Below are 22,734 nucleotides of genomic sequence, written 5' to 3' on the forward strand. Positions count from 1 at the left end.
GTGGTCTGGTTCTCGCATCCTGGCCAGCATTTAGGGTTGTCGGTATTTTTTTATTTTAGCCGTTCTAATAGGTATGCAGTGTTATCTCATTGTGGTTTTAATATGCATTTCCCTAGTGGCTGCTGATGTTGTCGAACATCTTTTCCTGTGCTTATTTGCCATCTGCATATTCTTTTTGGAGTAATGTGTATTTCTGTCTTGGGCTCGTTTTCTAATGGGATTGTTTGGTGTTTGGCTGTTGAGTTTTGAGAGTTCTTTATATACGGTAGATACTAGTTCTTTGTTGGATGTATGGTTTGAAAATATTTTCTCCCTGTCTGCAGCTTGTCTTTTCATCCTAACAGGATCTTTCTCAGAGCAAATGTTTTTAATTTTGGTGAAACCTGGTGTATTAATTTTTCCTTTTTATGGATTGTGCTTTTAGTGTCAAGTCTAAGAACTTTGCTAGCTTTAGAACCCAAAGATTTTCTGCTGTGTTTTTTCTAAGAGTCTGTGGTTTACGTTTTACATTTAGGTCCATGAAAATCTGAAGCAAAGAAGAAAATCGAAGTTTGTGATTTCAAGAAAGAAAAAGAGCAAGTGTTGGCTCCCGTAGGAACCCAGAGCGGGCAGGATGAGGCATGGTGTGGTTCTGGAGTGGCGAGCAGGGGTGCTGGGGACGGTGCCACTTTGATGTTGCAGTGGGTCTTATCATCCTCAGGGTGGATAAGAAGGACTGCATTAGAGGGCCAGCTCCTTAATCCCACCCATCCCCATCCTCACCCCTCCCCAAGTGCAGGCAGATCTGTGCTGAAGGCTCGGGAAATTGCGTGGTAAGAGATATCCCAAATCATATGATCGGGAGATCAAAAGTCTTCCAGATGGGGCAGGAAGCAGGCCTGGTTTTATTTTTAAAGGCACATCAGTGGTATCACTCCCCAGAACGGGGAGGATCTTGTCTTGGAAGCTGCAGCCAAGTGCTGAAGCAGCCTCCTCTTCTGCTGGAACTGCAGAGCTGCCTGGAAGCTGGCATGGGAAGCGTGGGGTTGTGCCAGTGGCCTGCAGAGAGGAGGGTTCCTTCTCTGGTCCCCAAGGGAATTTCTTGGCTACCCCAGCACCCACAGTCCCATCTCTGTCCTCTGAGCCACAGGCCATCCGATGCAGCTTCTTGTGCCTCTGTCCCTCCAAAAAGCAGCACAGCCTGGAGTCAGTGGATACCTGGCTTGCATGCTGGTTAGCTGAGTGACCCCAGACCAGGGCCATACCCTCTCTGAATCTGGATTCACAGGTGCTTTCTCTGGCATGGTGGAGAGTGATGGATGAACAGGTTTTTGCTCCCTGGAGAATGCCCAGTTCTGTCCTGTCATATTTACCACCGGAGGATGTAGAGCCACTCTCACTCACCCATTTAGGGACCACACCAGTCATCTTCCATATCAATAGGGGAGGTCTGGCTGGGCACTGCAGCAACTGTGTGCTCATCTGCTGCGGGCCTGGGAGACCCACGTGTGCATGTGGAAGGGGAAGGGGCGACGTGCAGTGGCTCAAGGCAGGATTTGCCCCTTGTGCATGTGCAGAGTTGGGTCCTGCCTCTGTTCAGATCACGCATGCGTAGGGTGGCCCTGGCAGATGCCGAGAAGAGGTGGGAAGCACAAAGTCCTGCCCAGAGAAGCTCTCTTCCCCAGGGGTTCTGCTGCCTAGTTCTGTTAGGAGGCAGTTCCGTGTACCAAGTAGGGTTGTGGGATCTGGAATCGTTTCTGGGCTCCAGTCCCAGCTGCACTGTTCTTACTTTGTTAACCTTGCTATGCCTCAGCCTCTGCGTCTGTGCAATGGGGATGGTAATGGGATTCACCTCTTGGGTTGCAATGAGGGTTAAATGAGCTAAGTGAGAGCCTGGCTCCTGGTAAGCACTAACGAAATGTGCGATTTGTGACCACTGTTCCTGCTTTTATGGCTGCTGCTGCTCCGGCTCCGTTTCTGCAGAGAAGGAAGTGTGGTGTGCCTCCTTGGTGGCCAAGCGGCAAGAGGGAGCTCCCTGGGAGCTTCTGTTGCCCCAGGCAGCCAACACCAGTGTTGGAACCCTTTCCGGGGGACCGCAGGGCCTGGAGGGCTCCATTCCAACTCCAGCTATGAAGGCCCTTTGAAGTTTTTAACCCTAGGAGCAGGCTGCGTGTGTGCGTGAGATGATTGGAGTTCAAGGGGTTCAAGAGGAGACTGGAACCCAGCACCATCCCTGCCTGGAGGAACGGGTGCCTGGTGAATGAGTTCAGGGACTCTGTGTGGTGGCCCTGGGGCCCCGCCCTACTGGCACCCCTGGAGGAGAGGCCTACTTGGCTGTGCTCACGGAGGAAGGCCCTTCGCCTTGGGACTGTCACGCAGGCCAGGCATCTCTGCACTCAAGGGTCGGGTCCCAAAGTTCAGTGTCTAAGGTCACGTTAACTGCTTTGTAGAATATCATTTTAATTTATTCACATAATTGATAACGCACATTAGAGTAATATGCAAAAGAGAGGAGGGGAAAACTTGCATCATCATCATACTGTGTCCGAGAGCAATGTATTATAGCGTTTTCTACCTTTGTTCTGCCCACATCTCTGAGATCGTGGCTGCCGTGTGAGCTGATCAGCTCTGCATCCGTCTTTGCTTTAGCCTCGTGCCCTGGACTGTCCCCTGAGCGCATGAGTTCTGCAGGCACTCAGTGCAGGAGGAGGTGGTTATATTTTGTCTGGAAATTTTGACTAAGGTCACCGCTTTGTTTCTCCTTGGTGGTTCCTTTATTCTAGTCCTCGTTGGTGAGGTCTACAAGGAGCAGAAACCACTGGAACTAATGACAAAGCCTGTGGATCTTAGATTCCTGGGTGACCCCCTGAACACCCCCCTGCTCCCCCACCCAACTGCTGACCAGCATTTCTGGAACTTGGAGAGAGGTGCTTGCTCTGGGCAACGCAGCTGCTCTGTCGTGTCACCTGACAGGGGGCGGGAGACTTTCCCACCTCACCCACTTGGTGTAGAGCCATCAACTTGAGGAGAACCACCCAGTGCAGCTTCTTAACACCCTCCAAGAGGGGCTGTGTAGACACACCTGGGTGGACATTTCTAGGGGTTGAGCCTAGCCTTAAGGGGTACCCTTCCCACCTTGTTCCTGACCGCCACCATCTGCCCACCTTGCCCAGCTTTCTTTGCCAGGAACAGTAGCTCAGCCCCTCAAGTCTGGGACAGTCTGGGCCACTCGTTTGTTGTCAGGTGAGCTTGTTCTCCTCCCTGCTCCCCTTGAGGGGCTGAGCAGAACAGGCATAGACACAAGGACCTTGAAAGTTGCAATGAGAAGAAATGGGTGAGTCCTGTTCAGCCATGCAACGCCCACAGGCTCCATGCTGGTGCCGGGTTCCTGGTTCCACGGGATGCGACCTGACAGCCTGGTGCTCTGCAGACTTCCAGGCAAGGACCCTCACGCCTGGGGGCTCCGGTGTGGTGGGGAGGAGCACCACCTGTGTGCAGGGTAGCAGGTTGCCAGGGAAAGGGGAAAACAGGAGAAGAAAACAAGGGATATGTTGATTCACTTAGGGGAAGATAATGCCCAGAGGAAGAGCTGTGCAGCCGTGTTGGCCTTGACCAGAAGAGAGAAACACTTCGGGCTTTTCTTCCCCACGGGTGCCCGATTGTGCACAGGATTTTCGAGTGGAAGTGGTTCCTTGTTCCTGGCTTTCCATCCTCTGGCCCCACTTGGTGCCACTCTGCCCTGCCCAGATGCCAGGACAAGCTTCCTCCCCGTACTCACAGCACCGACTCCCAAGCACTGGCCAGCCCTTAGAAGTCCCTGCCAGTGTGAAAATGACACAGACTTTCTCCCTGGGGAGTGCAGTCCAGACGTGGCTCGCAGGGTTTCCTCCGGTCAACAGTGTCTGATTGGAACTCCCGTGGTTGAATTCCTCAGGATCCTTCTCTGCTGTGGCCGAAGCGGGTGTTGGGGAGCGGTGTGTGTGAAGGAGAACTCCGTTAGGGCCGCTGGAGCTGCTCCTCGCTGCTGCCGCCGGTGGGGGAGGAGGGATGGTGAGCCCTGCATGAGAAGCAGAGTGTCTCCCCTTTGCCGGCCCTGGCCGGTCAATGCATGTCTGTGCTTGGCGTCAGATTCAGGGAAGTGCACGGTCAATGTAAAAATCCATTTTATTAGACATTTTCTTTTGAATATATCAGCTTTCCTACCTAAAAAGTTAATTCTACATTATGCCTTTATTTTTTAAAACTTTGTAGTTGCATGGTTAGTCTTGCCTCAAGTGTTGTTTTCTGAATGACATTCCTTAGTTCAGGTTTGTGGTGGTGAATGTAGAAGACTGAGCTACGGTTGTAATTCACTTGTTTACTCAAAAATATTTATTGAAAGCCTCCTGTGTTCCAAGCATGGTTCTGGGTGCTAAGGAGAGAGCAATGAAGAGGACTGGCTCAAAGTCCCAGCCCCTGTGCAGCATCCTTTCTGATGGTGTAATGACCTCGGGACTGCTTAATACCTTAGGATTTGTTTTGTTCTGTTTATAATTAATAGACTTTTACAGCAGTTTTAGGTTTACAGAAAAATCGAGTGGAAGGTACAGAGACTTCCCATATGCCCTGCTCCAGTTTCCACTGTTATTAAAATTTTGCATTAGTGTGATATATTTGTTACAATTGATCGGCCAATATGGACACATTATTATTAACTAAACCTGTAGTTTACATTAAGGCTCACTGTTTGTGTTGTACGTTCTGTGGGCTTCCACAAATGTTTACTGACATGTATTCGCCGTTACAGTATCATACAGAATACTTTCATCGCCCAAAAAATCTCTTGTGCTCCACCTGTTCATCCCTGTCTCTTCCCAAAAACCTGGCAACCACTGATGTTTTTACTGTCCCCACAGTTTGGCCTTTTCCAGAATGTCTCACACTGGAATCATATAGCAAGGGAGCCTTTTCTGATTAGCTTTTTTCACCCAACAATGTACATTTCCTTAGGAAGTTTTGTTTTTTGAATTTTTTTTGCTGAGGAAGATTTGCCCTGAGCTAACATCTCTTGCCAGTCTTCCTCTGTTTTCTATGTTGGTTGCCACCACAGCATGGCTGCTGATGAGTGGTGTAAGTTTGTGCCCAGGAACTGAACCCGGGCTGCCGAAGCAGAATGTGCCAAACTTAACCACTAGGCCACCGGGCTGGCCCCTTGTTTTGTTTTTTGTTTGCACATCTTAAAATGGAATGCAGATCTCTGGTAGTTTGGATGGGATCCTGATGGTTTGCCATCATTCATGGGGTGGGTCACCCTAGACTTCACGGAACTGTGGTAGCCGACCCTTGGCTGTGCCTAGGTTTCTTCATTCCACATCTTGAGCTTCCAGCTCCATATGTATAAGCCCCAAATGAGATCTGCTGTATCAAGGTGCCTGGGGCTGTGCACTCCTGTGTGGATGAGACATAGGTCCCCTTTGCAAGGAGTTAATTGAAACAGTTCGTTGAAAATGCAAAGGGGAGAATGGGCCTAAAGGAAGTGAACGGGTCGGGAGGTTGGGTGACACAGCCCCGTCCTGCCTTGGGAGAGGTTGACCCTGCCTGGTGGAGGCTGTTTATCCCGCCACTGGGCTGCTCTTGTTTTTTATCCCATCTCCACCTGAATAAACAGATCCGGAACGTCATCTGCAGCCAGGCTGAGAATCTGCCAAAATTCCCTAGGGAACTGGTGATTCACCAGCAGGGAGGGGCTGGGGGGGTGAGCAAGAGAGAGAGAAAGAGACCTGCTTATTCTGATTCTCATTTCCTGTCCAGCAAATAACCCAGGCTGGGCCGTTTCTTACCAGGCACCAATTTCTTAGAGCAAATTATCAATTTATGCAATAAAACAGATGGTTTGGTTTTCATTTCTAAGAAGATGAATGTGAAACAGGCTAGTGAGAGGGTGATGCTTTCAACTGTCATTCTGAGAAGAGAAACTTTTCTGCAAGTTGGCCTAGGAAGACTCTTCTGGACTCACTTGTTCTTTGTAAAACCTCCTTATCTTGATTTTCAAGTTGTATATGGGCATTGACCCTGGCATCAAGTTTATTCATGTTATTTCTTGCCAATTTGAGACTTAGAGTTATTCTATTTTTTTTTTTCCTTTTTTGGTGTTCATGAGGGCCCCACTTATAATAAAATAATTCTGTTTGACACCTGAACGAAATTGGATTGAGCTTGGCCATGCTGTGTGGCCCCAGGCTGTATTCCTCATGCTTTCTGTGGGGGCGGGGTACACATGAGGGCGTAGGCATCTGAGAATGTGGTTGAATGAAGCAGCATGTAACATGGCACTTGAATCAAATGGCTTTTCAGATTCATTTTAACCCTGGGGAATTTGGTTTAAAAGAAAACTAGCTGTGTCTGCTAAGTGTCATACGCATGCTTTATGACTGTGTAGCAGTGCCGCGCCTAGACATTGATGCTTGCCAGAAATGCATGCAAATATGCACCAAAAGATATGTACGAGAGACATGTCCGTATTTATACCTGTGATTTTTGCAGTAACCCAAACTGGAAATAACTCAATGTCCATCAACAGTAGAATGAAAAATAAATTGCTGTATATTCCCTCGATAGAAATATTATACAGCAAAGAACTACTGCTAATGTAACAACATGGATGTGTCTTATAAACATAATGTTGAGTGAAAGGAGCCAGACACAGAAGAGTATATATGGAGGGATTCTATGTATATAAAGCACGAAAGTAGGCAAAATTAATCATTGGCAGCAGAAATTAAAGATGCCCTTTGGGAAGAATAACAACCAGGAAAGTGACAGGAGCAGGGAGCCTTCTGGGATACTGAGAACGCTTTATATCTTAATCTGAGTGGTGTTTACACAGGCGCACATATTTTGTAAAAATGCATTGAGCTCTATACTTACAATTTATGCGTTTCTCAGTATGCCTGTGGTATTTCCATAAAAACATTTACAAATAAACAGAACAACTGCCAGCATTTGACCATATGGCTTATTTGGTAGCACTGTATTTTGTAACAAAGGAGAAACCATTATCTTTATCTGTACTGTCAAAATAAATAATGACTTTTGGCAACAAACTCAACCCCATGAGGTGGGCATCAGGGCCACTCTGCCCTGCACTGAGATTCACACAAAGCAATAATAGCAGGGTCCCAGACTGTCTCACCTTATGTGGATTCCACGTATGGGATGTAAAATTACACTGAAGGCTCAGGTGGCACTTAGGGACGCATGCACACCTTCCTCCATTTAGATCAGACCTGGGAGTGCCTGCCCTGTGGGGCAGGGGCTGACGCACAGCCTTGCTAAGAATTCCAGGGCAGCAGGAGGACAGGCGGGTGCGAAGTGCTGCGGGGGCTCGGGCTGCAGAGTGTGGAGTTTCAGTGACTGCGCCCCTGGGATCGGCGGAGGGGGGAGGGGGGATGTCAGGTGTGTTACATCGTTTTCCCATTTCAGGGCTAGATTGTGTGAAACTTTGTCTTAGCCAGAGGTTCAAACGAGGCAAGAGCTGTAATTTGAATTTTGCTGATTTGTTGAGTAACACATTTTAAAAAGTTTGATGTTGAGGTAACATTTGGAAGATTTGCTGTTTCTAGTAAGAGTCAACCCTGTAGGAGCTGACAATGTGGACTTCTGAGTCACCGTAGTTCTCTGGAAGAGCCAAAGAGCACGCCTGCTTAGATGTTAGGACGGGCATTTTGGCCAGCTTCCATGTGTTCCTGCCTTACCGCAAGAACCAAAAAGAGTAAGGATGTACAGTGTGAATGTCTGTTCAATGTAAAGTCACCCTGTCTGCCCACCTCTCTCCACTGGCTCCAGTAAGTAACCTGGATCATTTTCTGAGAACATAATAATGCCGTCGACTTATGTTCCATTTCACTTCCTAAAGAGGTAGGGAAGACATCAGTGTGAAAGGCTGTGATTAGTGATGTCTAATGTGGGCACTGGAGGGAGAATGGGAGGGTTCTCTCTCTGCAGTAGAGAGGCATTTAGCCCCATTTTCAGGGAGTTAAACCAGATAAAGAGTGATCTACATACAGTTCCAAAACTGCATCAGAGCTAGAATTAGAATCTGGGTCCCTGCCCTGCAGAAACCCAACTGGTTGCTATAATGTAGACCAGGGGTCAGCAAACTACAGGCAGTGGGCCAAATCTGGCCCACAGCTCGTTTTTGTAAATAAAGTTTTATTGGAACACAGCCACATTCACGCGTTTACCTCTTGTCTATGGCTGCTTTTACACTCCAACGTGAGAGTTGAGTTGTGGTGACAGAGACGTTACAAGCCACAGAGCCTAAAATAATTACTGTCTGGCCCATTTTAGAATAGGTTTGCTGGCCCCTGGTGTAAACACTAGGTGCATCATCTCAGGAACCAGCTGTAATCCATTGACCGACCTTGAACCTGCTTCCTTTGATCTCCTCTCCCTTTCTTCCTGGCTGTTATCTGTGACATGAGATCTTTTCCAACGCTAACGGGAATACCTTATGAAGCAGGCTTTCCAGGACCGTGGTGGAACAATCACTTATGATAAAGAGTTGTAAATGTTGGTTTCAAATGCCTCCGTCTGTTTTACTGTCTAATTTAACATCGGCCCTGAAAATGTAGCCAAGTGAAGAGAGCTTATCTTGCCTGCTCTCCGCCTTTGAAGACTGGTTTTATTTTTGAAGCCTTTAACAGGTGCTGGTTTAATAGACTTCGGCTGTCTTAAGTTCTCCTCGCCCCAGAGGGCAGCCCGAGGGGTAAGCCGACCCTGGATGGAGGCGGACGCCGTGTGATCTGGCCGCCACACGTTTCCCCCTGGTCCCGGAACTGCAGAATCGGTCTCGGTTTTTTTGATGCCAGAGAAAGGCCGGAGTGCTCCTTTGATGAGGCCAGGTAGAGGCACTCTGCTCCCCTTCTCTCTCCTCACTCTCTTGTAAACTTAAGGGCAACCCTTTGCAGCTTCCGTTCCCTAAGAATAAAGGTAGTCATTCCTCCCGTCGATGTAGGTCTTATTAAAAAGACATGATCCCAAAGGAACTGGTCTCTTCTTTCCATCCAGAATATCCAGGAGTGAGAACTTGAGCTTCATCTGCCTTATTTGCTGAGAGTGGCCCACAAAGCTCTTTGCAAATTTGCCGCTCATGCAGGACTCTGGGAAGCTGGTACAAAATTGAGGCCTCGCTGAGGCCTATGATGCAAACCAGTCTGAGTGGAACAGGAAATAGCGAGCCAGCATTCGGATCTAGCCAGGCTTTGCTGAAGGGTTACCCGTTGAATCTGGGATAGTGCGCTTAAACTTCTGCTGGGAGAGCCTCTTGGCTGGGCTGTGTAGACCTGTTCCCTTGGGTTTGCCTAGTGGCTTCTCTGCTTCCCAGCTGTGTGACCTCGGGCAAATTCCAGCAGATCTCTGAGCCCCAGTTTCTTCCACTATAAAGTAGAGATGATGATAGTACCTACCTCATTAGATTGCTGTGTGATTTCACGGGGACCTCACCTAGGGCCTGCTACATATAGGTGTTCGGTAATTGGTCAGCTGTGGTTCAGAAGAACTGGGACAAGAACCCAGAGGTTGTAAAGATGAGGGTGGACCTTCTTGGAAACTGGGCAGTTAGTTATGTTAAAGGAGTAACATGATGACCACCCATGTTGCATGTGGCGTTAAAAGCGTGGACAGTTTCATGCAAGTGGAACACTGGGTTGAATGAAGGCAGCAAACACATCTTCACAGCTATCCACTCTCGAGAAGGAGGTGGGAGCGCTTCCCCTGAGCACTGCCTCTTTGCTCTAACCATGACGGATGATTGTCTGGAGGGGATGTTGTGGACAGGCCGGCTACCCTTGATGGGGTGGGGTGGGGTGTGGTGTGGTGGGCTGAGGTCAGGGGCGTGGGCCTGAGTCCCACTTGCTGTGGGAGTGGGAAGGGGAATGTACTCCAGCTGGGTGTGGCTCCATCAGATCTGTAGCCACCCTGAGTCCTGCAGAAGTTTCAGTCTGGGATTTGCTTTGAAGCGTGGCTCCCCAGGATGGCCCAGTCTCCCCGTGGCTGGGTTTGACACTCTCCAGCTGGAGCAGGCTTGTTTCACACACGAAGCTAAGAGTGAGAGCTCTGAGTCAGCCCTTTGTTCGTGAGAGAGGAGTTGAGGCTGCCTGTTTGCACTGACATGTGGCAGAGGAAGAGACAGAAACCAGTCAGTCATTGATGTATTCATTCATTCTTTTTCCAGAGCACCCCCTGCAAACTAGATCCTGAGCCTGGCTCTGAGGATACAAATATGACTAATAAAAATATGAACTTGTTTTATTGAGCAGCTGCTACATGTCAGGTCACATCCGCCCATGGGGCATAGGAACCTCACACTCGGCTTTATAGACTGGGCTCCTCTGAGGTTCATAGCTGTAAGTGGTGTAACTGGGATTTGAACTCAGGCAGGGCGAGGCACATGGTGTGTTCTTCTTTAGTGTTGTGCTACTCTTGGCCTTGGGTGGAGTTACCAGGCTCTAGAGAGACATCTAACACAGTGGGATTCTTGCTCTGTGAGGGAAGGGAGGCAGTCCTGCAAGAGAGCAGAGCTGTGTGGACAAGGAGTTCAGAAAGAGTTTGATCAGGGCTCTGGGCTATAGCACAGAGACACCAGCCCTGGAAGAGAAGGTGGCATGTCCATCCTCAGCAGCTGGGAACAGCAGTGTTTGAGCCTCAGGGACCTCTGAAGCCACTGTGGGCTTGGTCGTTTGTGTCTGGCAGTGCTGCCATGGGGCACTTGGCAAACTCTTCTTTCCATCACGTTCTCTGATGGAACTCATTTGCTTGTATTGTTTTCTTCTGTTTAAATCCAAAATCTGTGTCCAGCCTCAGCCCTTGTGAATTCAGCCTGTATTTATTCTTCGTGATTCATTCAAAACTATTTATTGAGCACCTGTTATGTGGCTCACACGACTCCGGTGGCTGGAGACACAACAGACAAACATGCCTGCCTTCACGGAGGCACATCCAGGTGGGAAGAGGACATGTTGAACTAGAAATAAGCAAAATACTGGGTATATTAGAAGATAATTAGAGCTATCAAGAAGAATGAAGCAAGCAAGGGAGTGGAAAGTGTGTGTGTGTGTGTGTGTGTGTGTGTGTGTGTGTGAAAGAGAGAGAGAGAGAGAAGGAGCTTGTGGTTTTAGGGAGTGTGGCCAGGGCAGCCTCATTGAGGAGGTGACATGTGAATAAAGACCGGAAGGAAGTAGGGATCTCTGGGGGAAGAGCATTCCAGGCAGTGGCAAAGGCAGGTGCCCGGGTCCTGAGCAGGAGTCTGCGGGCTGTGTGTGTGTGAGGGCCATGTGCGGTGAACATGTGAGGCAGAGGAGGAGAAAGTGAGGCTGCAAGGTGGGTGTGTGGCAGATCGCACGGGCCTTGGAGGCTACTGTGGGGACTTAGTCCTAAGTGAGACACGAGAGCCCTTGTTTGAGTTTTAGGCAAAGGAGTCCTGTGAACTGATTTGTTTCTTGCTTTGTTTTGTTTTTAAATTGTGGTAAACTACACATATCACAAAATGTACCATCTTTATCATTTTTTAAGTGTACAGTTCCGTAGTGCTAAGACCACTCCTGTTGTACAACTGATCTCCGGAGTTTTTTCTGTCTTGCAAAACTAGGACTCCATACCCATTGAGCAGCTCCACATTCCTGCCTCCCCCAGTCCCCAGCAGCCGCGCTCTCCTTTCTGTGTCTGTGTATCTGACTACGCTAGATACCTCATGGAAGTGGAATCATACAGTATTTGTCTTTTTGTGACTGGCTTTTTTCACTTAGCATAATGTCCTCAAGATTCATCCATGTTGGAGCATGTGTCGGAATTTCCTTTTGAAGGCTGAATAATAGTCCATTGTATGTGTCCGTCACATTGTGTTTATCCATCCTTCCATTGACGCACACTTGGGTTGCTTCACCTTTTGGCTGTTGTGAGTAATGCTGATATGAACGTGGGCATACAAACATCTCTTTGAGATCTGCTTTCAGTTCTTTCGGATATGTACCCAGAAGTAGGATTGCTGGATCGTATGGTAATTCGATGCTTAACTTTTTGAGGAATCACCTTACCATTTTCTTCAGCAGCTGGAAAGTTTCTCTACATCCTCGCCCACACTTTTTATTCCTGTTTTCTTTTTTTTTTTTTTAAAGATTTTATTTATTTCCTTTTTCTCCCCAAAGCCTCCTGGTATATAGTTGTATATTCTTAGTTGTGGGTCCTTCTGGTTGTGGCATGTGGGATGCCGCCTCAGCATGGCTTGATGAGCGGTGCCATGTCCGCACCCAGGATCTGACCCGGCGAAACCCCAGGCCGTGGAAGCAGAGAGCGCAAACTTAACCACTCGGCCACAGGGCCATCCCCTCCTGTTTTTTTTTAAATAGTAGCCATCCTATGGGTGTGAGGTGGTATCCTATTGCATTTCCCTAATGATTAGTGATGTTGAACATCTTTTCATGTGCTCGTTGGCCTCTTGTATATCTTCTTTGGAGGAACATCTATTTAATTCCTTTGCCCTTTTTTTAATTTGGTTGTTGAGTCGTGGGAGTTCTTTATATATCCTAGATATTAACCCCTTATCAAATATATGACTTGCAGATGTTTTCTCCCATTCTGTGGGATGCTTTAATAGGATCACTCTGGCTGCTGGATTCGGAATAGGCCATAAGTGGGCAAGGACAGAAGGTATAGCCAGTAGCCTGCTAACCTGGTAATCTGAACATTTCCAAACAAGAAAATTTAGGATCACCCCCTGCCCCCAAGCTGTCATCTTCAGATCCTGGGCGTCCCTCTTATTCTTCTCTTGTGTCTGTCTCTCTGTTGCCGCCACCTCTCACTTGGACCACTATGACATAGATTCCCTACTCCTCAGCTTGGCCTGTGGGGCATTTCCTGACGTGGTCCCACCTGCCCTCCCAGCTCCATGACCTGACCCCAGCCTCTGCCCTGCCTGTCCCCTCCCAGCATCAGCATTCTGCCCTCTGAAACTGGCCCCAGCAGCCTCTTCCCGGCAGAATTCAACACTGTGCCCCCTCACTCCCTGCTCATTTCTTCCATCCTGCTTCTGTAACCCTCACTCCCACGCCCCGTTGTCTCTCATCTCCATGGCTGCCTCCTCTGCTCAATGGAGAACTCTTTCCAGCGTGTGAAAGAGAACTGTCTTCATCACAGAGTGGGCCTGGCACAGAGCGGGGGCCCAGACAGGTTTGGTTTAGTGACTAAATGGACTGACAAGAAAGAAGAAGAAAGTGCGAGACAAAAGGCAGTAAGGAGAGAGAGGCGGGGTGGTGGGAGAAGTGTCGGGGGCTCACAGCTGTCCTGTGGCCCCTTCGACTGTGCACGATCCCTCTTTGTGTGACTTTGGGTCCACAGCACCCCTTCCTTCTTTCAGGCCCTCTTTTCCTGGCTCCCTGGCACTGCATTCAGAGTTCCTGGAGGAGGCTCAGCTCCGTTGCCTTTATTTCTTGTTCTTTTTTTTCCCCATACTTTACATAATAAAGGTTTTCCTTTATTTTCTTCTTTCCTTTCTTTTTCTTTTGGAGTCAGAAAACTGAAGAGACTGTCTTTATTAAGAACTTAATAAAGAACTCAAAGGAAATAGCTTTGGGGGGCAGGGAAGGGATGTGAAGGGAAAAGTGGGCTTTCATTCTAGGGAGATTCGCTGCTGTGGAGATGTGCCCTTGTAAATGGATTTTTGGGTTCAGGGCCTGGGAGAGTTGTGAAAAAAAACAAAGGAGTCGGCGAGAAGGCCCAGAGCTTCTGGGAAAGAGGGCCTTGTTTATGCCTGTTGGAACTGATTTGGTCAAGTGTTTGTTTAAAAGAGATGCCACTTGGTAAGCGAGGCCTGGCTTACTTGTGTTGTGTTCAAGAATGCTTTGATTGGCCGGAGCCCCTGACACTGTTTACTGAGAAACTGGCCCGAGTGAGTGCCTGGAACCCAGAGGCCCAGCGCTACCACCCAGTAGATTCTTAAATCTCTGAATATTGGGATTAGAGCTGTGGGGGTTTGAACCTGCCAGGCAGGGCCAAACGCACGAGGGGACAGCCCGTTCCCTCCGGGCTTGGCTACGTTCGTTGTCTTTCTCATGATTAATAAATATTGGGTGGTTGGTTAGACTGTGGGTTTTTCAGAAAGAGCATTAAAGGTACGAATAAATCCTGGTTGTAAAAGTGGGGGTGAATCTTCTGAACATCAACGTTAGCATCTGCCAGATGCTTAGTGTGGTGTCAGGTTGGATCATCTATTTCCCTGAAATAAGGGGGAGTAGCCCCAATTTCCAGAAGAGGAAACTGAGGAACAAAGCTATCAAGGGGTAGAGTCAGGAGCTTCAGGGGAATGGGTTAGACTCAGCACCGAGCTCCCATTTCCCTTGTTAGGTTGGCAGGATTTTGTCATCTTCTTCTTCTTTTTTTGAATCCCTTGTGCCGGTCTCCACTCCTGGTACATGGTAGGTGTTGGTGAAATGTGAGGTGTGTAACAAAGCGTTAAGTTGGATCAAACTGAACTCTGGGCTCTGGTGCCTGCAGTCTTGTCAGTGATGGGGTGGACAAGGCTCTGAAGATTCGAGATGAGAGCCACGTTAGGAGCTGGCTGGTTGCACTGTGCTCATCCTTATGGGAAGGGCAACAGTGAGTTCTGAGTTCTGGTCCTGCTACTCTCTGCACCATCTACAATATCACCCCTGTGTTGTTGGGGAGAGCAGCTCACACTTAGAACTTGATCGGACAAACCCATCGCAGACAAAGAATTTGCTATTCTGTCTAGCACCCAGCCAGCAGGTAGTAACTTGACGGAAAGAAGAATGGGAGGTCCCATTTTAGGATGGCAGTGCATTTGTAATTTTCTTAAAGAGCAAAACAGCTAGGAAAAATAATAGTTTCTTTGCAAAAACACATGCTCAAGGCACCTCCCTTTGTGTGTTTTAGGCAACACAATAAGATTCGCAGTGTGGAGGGGAGTCAGCTGAAGGCTTACCTCTCCTTGGAAGTGCTGGATCTGAGTTCCAACAATATCACGGAGATCCGGAGCGCCTGCTTCCCCCTCGGGCTGCCCATCAAGGAGCTGTAAGTGCCTCTGCTCTGCTGTCAGCACCCAGGTCTGGATGCGGAGATGTTTCCTTCTCTTCTTGGCCATGGCCTGGCTGAGTCCATGCGGATGGACGCACACCTCCTTTGGCTTCGCCCAGCAGGGCCGAGGGCAGGGCACCCAGAGCACTGGAAGTTGTCTCCTACTTGCCCAATTAGAGAGCATCTCCAAAACCAGCAGCATTATTCTGACTTTACAGACAGATGAGGAAGCTGAGGCGGGGAGAGATTAAGTAGTAACTTAACAGATTCACCACTGAAGAGGAGATCCTAGCCTTCAAGTATGGATCTCTTTCAGCTACAAAGTCTGCTTTCTTTCCCATGTACTGGACTGCCTTCCAGGAAAGCCTGGAGAAAAGATTCAGGAGTAGCGAGACGAATGACTTTGGAGGGAGACCTCTTTGCTGAGGTTTCACCTGTCAATCTTATCTTTCTAGCACCATGCACTCTTTATAAATACATCATTTGGTTGAATTGAGGGGGCAGTTACTCCATTCTGTGGGTTCTCAGAACCTTCTGGATTTCCTTGTAGGTTTGTTTCACTTTTTCCCCATTTTCATGCCCCATCTCACACCCAGTGGATGGTAGATGGGAGGAAAAACAGTTAAAACGTATTTAACCCACTGCCTGTTTGTAGAAAAATGTTGCTTTAGGGAAGAAACTGAAAACCAGGCTAAAGAGACATTTTCACATGACACGTGAGTTTTCATTCCCTGCATTGTTACTGTTCCTGAGTAATTTTTGAGATCTTTGTGAGGCTGGTTTAGGGGTCGTTGTGACCCATGTGTTCAGGGAGGCCAAGGCTTGGCACAAATTTTCCAAGACTCCCAAGAAGAAGAGTGATTTCTTTCTTAGGCTGCATCAAGGCATCAGAATTGGAAACGGGAGGCCATGGCCTTCGTTAAGTCAATGCAGCAGCTCTGGGCCCCAACGAGGGAAAGGTGTCCAGCTGCCATCTGGCATTTCTTGCTTGGGACAAAGAACCCAGCAACTGCTAAACTGAATTGCACTGACCTTCTCTCTCTGCACGAAAGCAGGAGGGACTTTTAAGTTTGGCAGAGACTGGCCGGCATATCTTCATCACACAGACTGTTCTTCTTTAATCTGGAGTGTTAAGAACAAACAGTCCAGCTCTGTTTGCAAAGAATCCTCATGTGCTCTGTCCTGGGCCGCTGCCTGATGGAGAGATGCAAAATGCCTCCTTCCCTTCCCCCTATGTGGTAGAAACAAGACTCTCTCTGGTCTTTTTCCTTTTTGCTTAAGCCACAAAAAGCAGCATTTGTCCGGGGAAGGGAGCAGGATAGGTGTTGGGGGTGACTTCTCATAGGAAGACCATATTGTCCCTGACTTTTCTCTCTTTTCCCTTCTTTTTGTCTTCTTATTGCTTGATATAATTTACACACAATGGGACACGCAGACCTTAGCCATATACGGCAGTGCGTTTTGAGGGGAGGTGCCCTTTACGCACATGAACCTGTTAAGTGGATGTCCCATTGAAGTACTGCCTGTTTTCTTAAGGGACTCCAGGCAGGTCTCTTTAACTAGAGCGTTTCTTTGACACATTTAAAATTGTTAAAATGAATTGGTTTACACACATTTATTACATAAGTCGTATAATGAGACCCACTTCAGAACTAAAAGCTCTTTCCCCAAATTGTGAATCCACTCTGCCCTAGCCTTGCAGTTGACTTTGTGCTTCCTAGGGCTTTTCCCGCTAACCTTGAACCCTAACCCTTGGGTGGTGGGTGTTGAAGAAAGAGGTGGCCACCATGTGGTCGGGCTGGCATGTGAGAGAGGCAGGGAGTAGAGGTGAGTGACTTCCTCCCCCACCCTCCTGGGGTCGCCCACTGCCACAAGCACGGTGTGCCGTGGGCTGAAACAAGGCCCCATCAAGGCCTGAGGTGGACAGTCCTGACACTCGCATTTCCCTGGCTCCTCCATCTGGGAGTGAAAATGCCCTTCACAGCCTTGGGATGCCAAATAGCTCATTGGAAACCTGTCCCTGTGGGTGTGTTTTCGCTTATTTTCCCAACTCGGCTGAGTCTGGTGTCTGTAACGGAATGAGGAAGGCCTCCTCCTGACCGCTGCGTTTTCTCTCCTGAATCATTCCAGCAACCTGGCCAGCAACCGGATCGGCACCCTGGAGTCGGGAGCATTTGATGGTCTGTCACGGTCGCTGCTAACGCTTCGCCTGAGCAAAAACAGGATCACCCAGCTTCCTGTGAAAGCATTCAAGTTACCCAGGCTGACACAACTGTGAGTACAGAAACCTGCACTTTAATTAAGGTTAGCCAAACTTTATGGAGGCCAGATTTCCCCATGGACCTCGTACCAAATGCAGCCCCTTTCCCGCTCCCCCCGCTCAAGCTCTGCATAAACTATCATTAATGGCCCTATAGCAACACCTAATAAAAGCAAATTAGAAGCTGGGTCTGGTGCCTGCGGGCCGCCTAAGGTTGCTGAGGAAAAGATCCACTGAGGAAATATATGCTTGTCCTCATTGGCACTTTGCAAAATGAAATGAGGGATCCTGCTGGTTACCTGATCCTGGCTAATGGGTAGGGCTGTGTGGGTTGGGTTCCGTATTTATCTTAGGGGTTCCTGTGTTTTTTTAAAGGTACCCATAAAATCTGAACCGTGGACATTACGGTGTCCAATGCTTCTTGAGCAGTTTGAGAAGAAGTTCATGTAGGCAGAGGTAGTAAGCGAGAAATGGGCCGTTGTCTTCATCTCCTAAATCTTAGAAGGTAGTTGGCTTAGGATTTTTTTCTAAAGAAAGGATTTGTTTGTTTAGTTTTTTGATGACCAGAACTGAGCGCCATCCTTGAATGGTGTACAAGGTCTGGAGTCAAGAAAACCTCTATTTAGCAGAACCTGATGGACTATTGTTCGTTCCCTGGGTTTTTGTTTCTTTGTGTCCTCTTTGTAGCAGAAGAGTGTACCTCAGGAAAAGAAGCCACTATTGGAGATTTGGTTTAAACAGAACAAAACAATTGTTCAGGGCCAGGTTTGGAAGCAAGACAGGGTGTGCCCCAGCACTCTCACTGCCTGTGTTCACAGGTGTGCGCACACGCACACAGCACACAGCACACACACACACACACACACACACACAGCATGCAGGCCCTGCTCTCTTCAGTCCTGGAGAAGGTCCCTGGATGCTCAGGAGGTGGTGTGGGGCAGGGTCATGAGACACGACAGAAGTATTTGGGGAAAACCAAGGGCTCTCTGGTTAGCCCTGTGTTCCCTTGCTCCTTCCCCCAGTGTCACTGAGGGATCCAGCCCACCCACATTCCTGAAATCTTTTGGTTAACGGAGGTTTATCATGCTGGGGCTAGAAGCCAAATGCGTGTGCTTCATGGTGTGTCTGGATCCCTCCTCCCCCTATAGGCAGTAACTTCTCTCCGGAAATAGAGATCCTATTAACGCCTCCAGTGGAAAGTGTCATTGCCATCTGATATCCAGTGGTTAGATTTGTCCTGGGTTGAGACATCTGGTGTGGATTCCTGTTGCTGAGCTGAGAGACAGCTCACCTAAGACGTTCACATCCTGAGTCATACCCACCCCCTCACTGCACAGTCATGGCTATTCAGGAAGGAAATGGGAGCACTCGCTCATTCAGGGGCATGGTAGGACTGGCTTCTGGGGAGCTCTGTGCCCTCCTCTCTCGTTCATCAGCGGTGGCCTATGAGTGTCAGGGCCTGCATGGCGGGCAGGGGTGGCCATGAGATGCACAGTGGGCTCCGACTGTATGTCCAGGCCTCTCTGAACCTCTTCACCGGGATTTTCCCTGCTGGCTTGGAAACCCAGCTGGGACTGTGTGGGAATGGTTGTAGGGGTGTGTGTGTAGGGGACACTCTGAACCCGCTGGCTTCATCTCTTTAGGGACCTCAATCGGAATCGGATTCGGCTGATCGAGGGCCTGACGTTCCAGGGGCTCGACAGTTTGGAGGTGCTGAAGCTTCAGCGAAACAACATCAGCAAGCTGACGGACGGGGCTTTCTGGGGGCTGTCCAAGATGCATGTGCTGTGAGTGTGGGGCTGGGTTCGCGTGGCTGTGGCTTTGCTCGGGCGTTGAGGTCTCGCCTGTGGTCTGTTTGCATCACACATGCATGTGTTCATTCAGCCCCCTGCCTCGAAGGATTGTTAGGACTTCAGCCGGAGCATCCCCCTGCCCTTTGAGACGTCAGCTGGGCCCAACTCAGTGTCTTTGGGACTTGGCGAAATCTAAGGGTGTTTTCCTCCCAGGTTCAGAACATCTCTTGGGGTTAGTTTTTCATGGATTTGGTCAAGTGAGTTGGTTGGTGAAGATGGAAGAGGGAGCCGTTTTTCTAGGGCTTCTCTCCCCTCCCATCCCCCCCCACCCCCGCTTCCTTAGTGAACAGTGGGACCTCAGAGCAGGCTCCCTTCCCACATCCTCTCCTCTCTCCCACTCGCTACAGGAAGTTCCCTCTCTCCCCGATTTGGGTTTGACCGTCTGCCTTGATGTGCAGGTGGGCCAAAAATGCATAGTTCATCCTGAGACATTTATTTACGTTTTGTGAGCTAATCAAGCCACTCAGTGCAGATGTTCCACTTTTATCAAGGGAGCAGTGTCTCCAGCCAGATGTGCACCATCGCAGAACTTGCTCTCCTGCCAGAGTAACGTAAAACAGCCACCAAAAAGCTTACAGAAAAGGCAGTTACCAACCTTCAATTGTGAAACAGTTAAATTTGTTTATTTTTAATCAAAAGTAACGTATCCTCATAGTTGAGTAAAGTCAGATAGTACAGGAAGCAGTCGTTGCTGCTGACCCCCCTTCCCCCCAGTTTGACTCCCAAGAGGCAGTCACTTCTCATCATTTCTCTTTTTTTTTTTTTTCTGTTTTTGGGTTTTGCTCGTGGTTACTTCCAAGTTAATGCACTTACACCACTATCTTGATTTGTCAGCTTGAGATTTCTCACTTTATGGTCAAGGATTTAACTTGCTCAAGACGCCCACCCCCGCCCCCTAGTCACTATAAGTTATATCATGATGTTTGTATCTTTTATGGGCTATTTTGTAACTGAAACAAAAACCAAAAACCCTAGGTCGCGTTCCATCCATTCTCTGTGCATCCTCATTATCAAATTGTCTCTCGATGACCCCGCCCCTGCTGCTCACTCTCCTTGTCTACCTTTTTTTTTTTTTTTGAGGAAGATTAGCGCTGACCTAACATCTGCTGCCAATCCTCTTTTTTGCTGAGGAGGACTGGCCCTGAACTAACATCCGTAGCCATCTTCTTCTACTTTATATGTGGGACACCTACCACAGCATGGCTTGCCAAGTCGTGCCATGTCCGTACCCAGGATCCGAACCAGTGAACCCTGGGCCACCAAAGTGGAACCTGCACACTTAACTGCTGCGCCACCAGGCTGGCCCCTCCTCATCCGCCTTTGATCAGCTGTACCTCTGTTCTTATGTGTTCAAGACACTTTTACATGACATCGTTAAAACTCATTTTGGACTGTGAAATCCAGGTGAACTGAGATTAAAGGAGAATTCTCAGAAGAAAATGGAGTTAGCACATACCATTTGGCTTTATGTTGGACAAATTCATACAAATTGCGGGTGATGAATTGCCTTAGAGGTTATTTATAAATTATGTTCTCACCTTTTGAGCAGAGGCAGAACGATGGAGATAAGCAAAATCTGGTTGCCCCAAGCCCTTGTGATACTGAATGTGGAGCAACACTTGTTCAAGAGGCCAGTTCTTTGGGGTGGAGTCGTCCTTGGCTAGGGCGTGCAGGGTCGAGAAGCAGGGTCATAACATCCTCACTTAGAAACATGGTGGGAGCTAAGTCCTCAGCACTGTGCTGAAATTCTGGCATGTGTTTTCTTATTTTCTTCTCACAGCAGCCCTATACACTGGATACTTCTTGGATATCTCCATTCTATAGATGTCCAGGCTCATTCAACCAGCAAAGTGGCAAAACTGGTATTTAAATCAAAGTCGTCTGACCCCAGGTCTAAAGCCGTGACTCTCGGCACTATGGTCCAGAGCCCACACTTGGCTAGCCAGACTTGGGGTTGAATTCTGGGCCCTCACTACTTGCTAAGCTGTGGAATCTTAGACAAGTTCCCTACCATCTCTCAGCCTCAGTTTCCTCATCCGTAAGATGGGGATAATAATGAGAGCTACCTCCTATTCTCTCTTCTTTCTTTGTCTTTAATGGGCCTTGCTCTCTGCTTGGAACTCCTCTTCCCATTCGTGTGCCTGGTTCACTCGTTCTCAGCTAAAAAGGTTGCTTCCAGGAAGCATCCCCTTGCCCTCTGAACTCTCTCTTAGTCTGCCTGGGTAGACTGAGCATCCATGTGGGTTTGCCTGTCTTCTGCACAGGCACACACGCACACACACATGTGCACAGGCACACCCCACAGTTGTCTCGCACACTGTTGTTAGGTCCTCGGTGCTGACCAGTGTCTGACGCAGAGTAGTTGCTCATCTCCTGTCCGTCAGGGAGTGAATGGGCACCTCGGGGAGAGTCTGTCCTCACCCTGCCTGGGGCTGTCGTTGCAGGCACCTGGAGTACAACAGCCTGGTGGAAGTGAACAGCGGCTCGCTCTATGGGCTCACGGCCCTGCACCAGCTCCACCTCAGCAACAACTCCATCTCTCGCATTAACCGCGACGGCTGGAGCTTCTGCCAGAAGCTGCACGAGTTGTAAGTGTCCTCTACCTGTCCGTGAATACTCCAGAGCCCAGGAAGCCCTAGGCTGGCGCATTCCCCAGCACAGTGGACCTGAGGAGGCCTCCGGGGGAGGGTGCTCAGAGGCACGCAGTGGCCTGGTGTGGAGGGAAGCAGAACCCAGCCAGGCAGGCCCAGAGCAGGGCCCTGGGGCCCAGCACACCTCAGTGATCTGAGCTTTGCTCCTTCCTGGTCTCCTCTCTGTGTCCCCGTCCCCTGCTTTCAGATTAGTGGCGGTGCAAGGGTAGCTCTAGGTCCCTGCAGGGAGCCCTTACCCCCAGGGGCTTCTTGGCCTTAGAGAAAGTTCCCAAGGTAGAGTGCTCTCTTGTAGAGGGGTAGCCTACAGAAGTGTTCTCCCTGCAGCTGTTCAGAGAGCGACTGTACGTTAATGGCTACCCCAAGTAGCATGCGCTTCTTTAGTGAAAGGGGTTATTTGGGCTCAAACACAGAAAGGACAGCGAACCCGAGAGATGACACATGACAGTGGGAGAATTTACATGTCCTCGTAGTTCTGCCGGGCACTTGGCTCCTCCTTTTCCCCACCCTGCATTCCCGGGGCCTGGCGACGAGGCTCCTGTGCTGATGTGGATGTGTGTTTACACTTCCCTTACGGAGATTCCCGGATAGCTGGGACGGGGGTCTTCTGAGCTGGTGCCCGTGGTTCCTGACACCAGTAGTGACAGGCTCTCTCCTGGGTGCTGAACGGCCGGGCCTGGGCTGTCCTGCCACATCGGGGTGGGTCACTGATAATGAAAGCAGCCTTGCCAGGGACTCAGCAGACATGTCCATGTGCCCTTGTCTCTATCCCATGTCCAGAAGGTTGGTTGTTTTGAAGGAAAAAAGTAGATCCCCACCATGTTTGCCGTTTCCGTTTAATGTGCTGAAGGTTTGTCAGTTCTAGGTTAGTCCATTACGTATGTTTAATTTTTTTGAGAGGAATTTGGGTGCGTTTTCTTTTTCCCGA

General features: G+C 49.0%; 1 protein-coding gene across 2 annotated transcripts in view; it reads left to right on the plus strand.

Annotated features, from left to right (window-relative positions):
- Nucleotides 1–22,734, plus strand: part of LRIG1 (leucine rich repeats and immunoglobulin like domains 1) — a 114,502-nt gene that overhangs the window by 61,727 nt on the left and 30,041 nt on the right. Inside the window, exons 4-7 of one of the 2 annotated variants that reach the window (XM_014859317.3) lie at nt 14,905–15,042; nt 17,176–17,319; nt 18,949–19,092; nt 21,603–21,746. In XM_014859317.3, coding sequence (XP_014714803.3) covers nt 14,905–15,042; nt 17,176–17,319; nt 18,949–19,092; nt 21,603–21,746 — 570 coding nt within the window. The remainder of the gene's footprint in view (nt 1–14,904; nt 15,043–17,175; nt 17,320–18,948; nt 19,093–21,602; nt 21,747–22,734) is intronic. The other variant, XM_044755211.2, reaches the window with a different exon arrangement.

The sequence above is a fragment of the Equus asinus genome, chromosome 21, assembly GCF_041296235.1.
Source record: "Equus asinus isolate D_3611 breed Donkey chromosome 21, EquAss-T2T_v2, whole genome shotgun sequence".
Taxonomy (NCBI): Eukaryota; Metazoa; Chordata; class Mammalia; order Perissodactyla; family Equidae; genus Equus; species Equus asinus.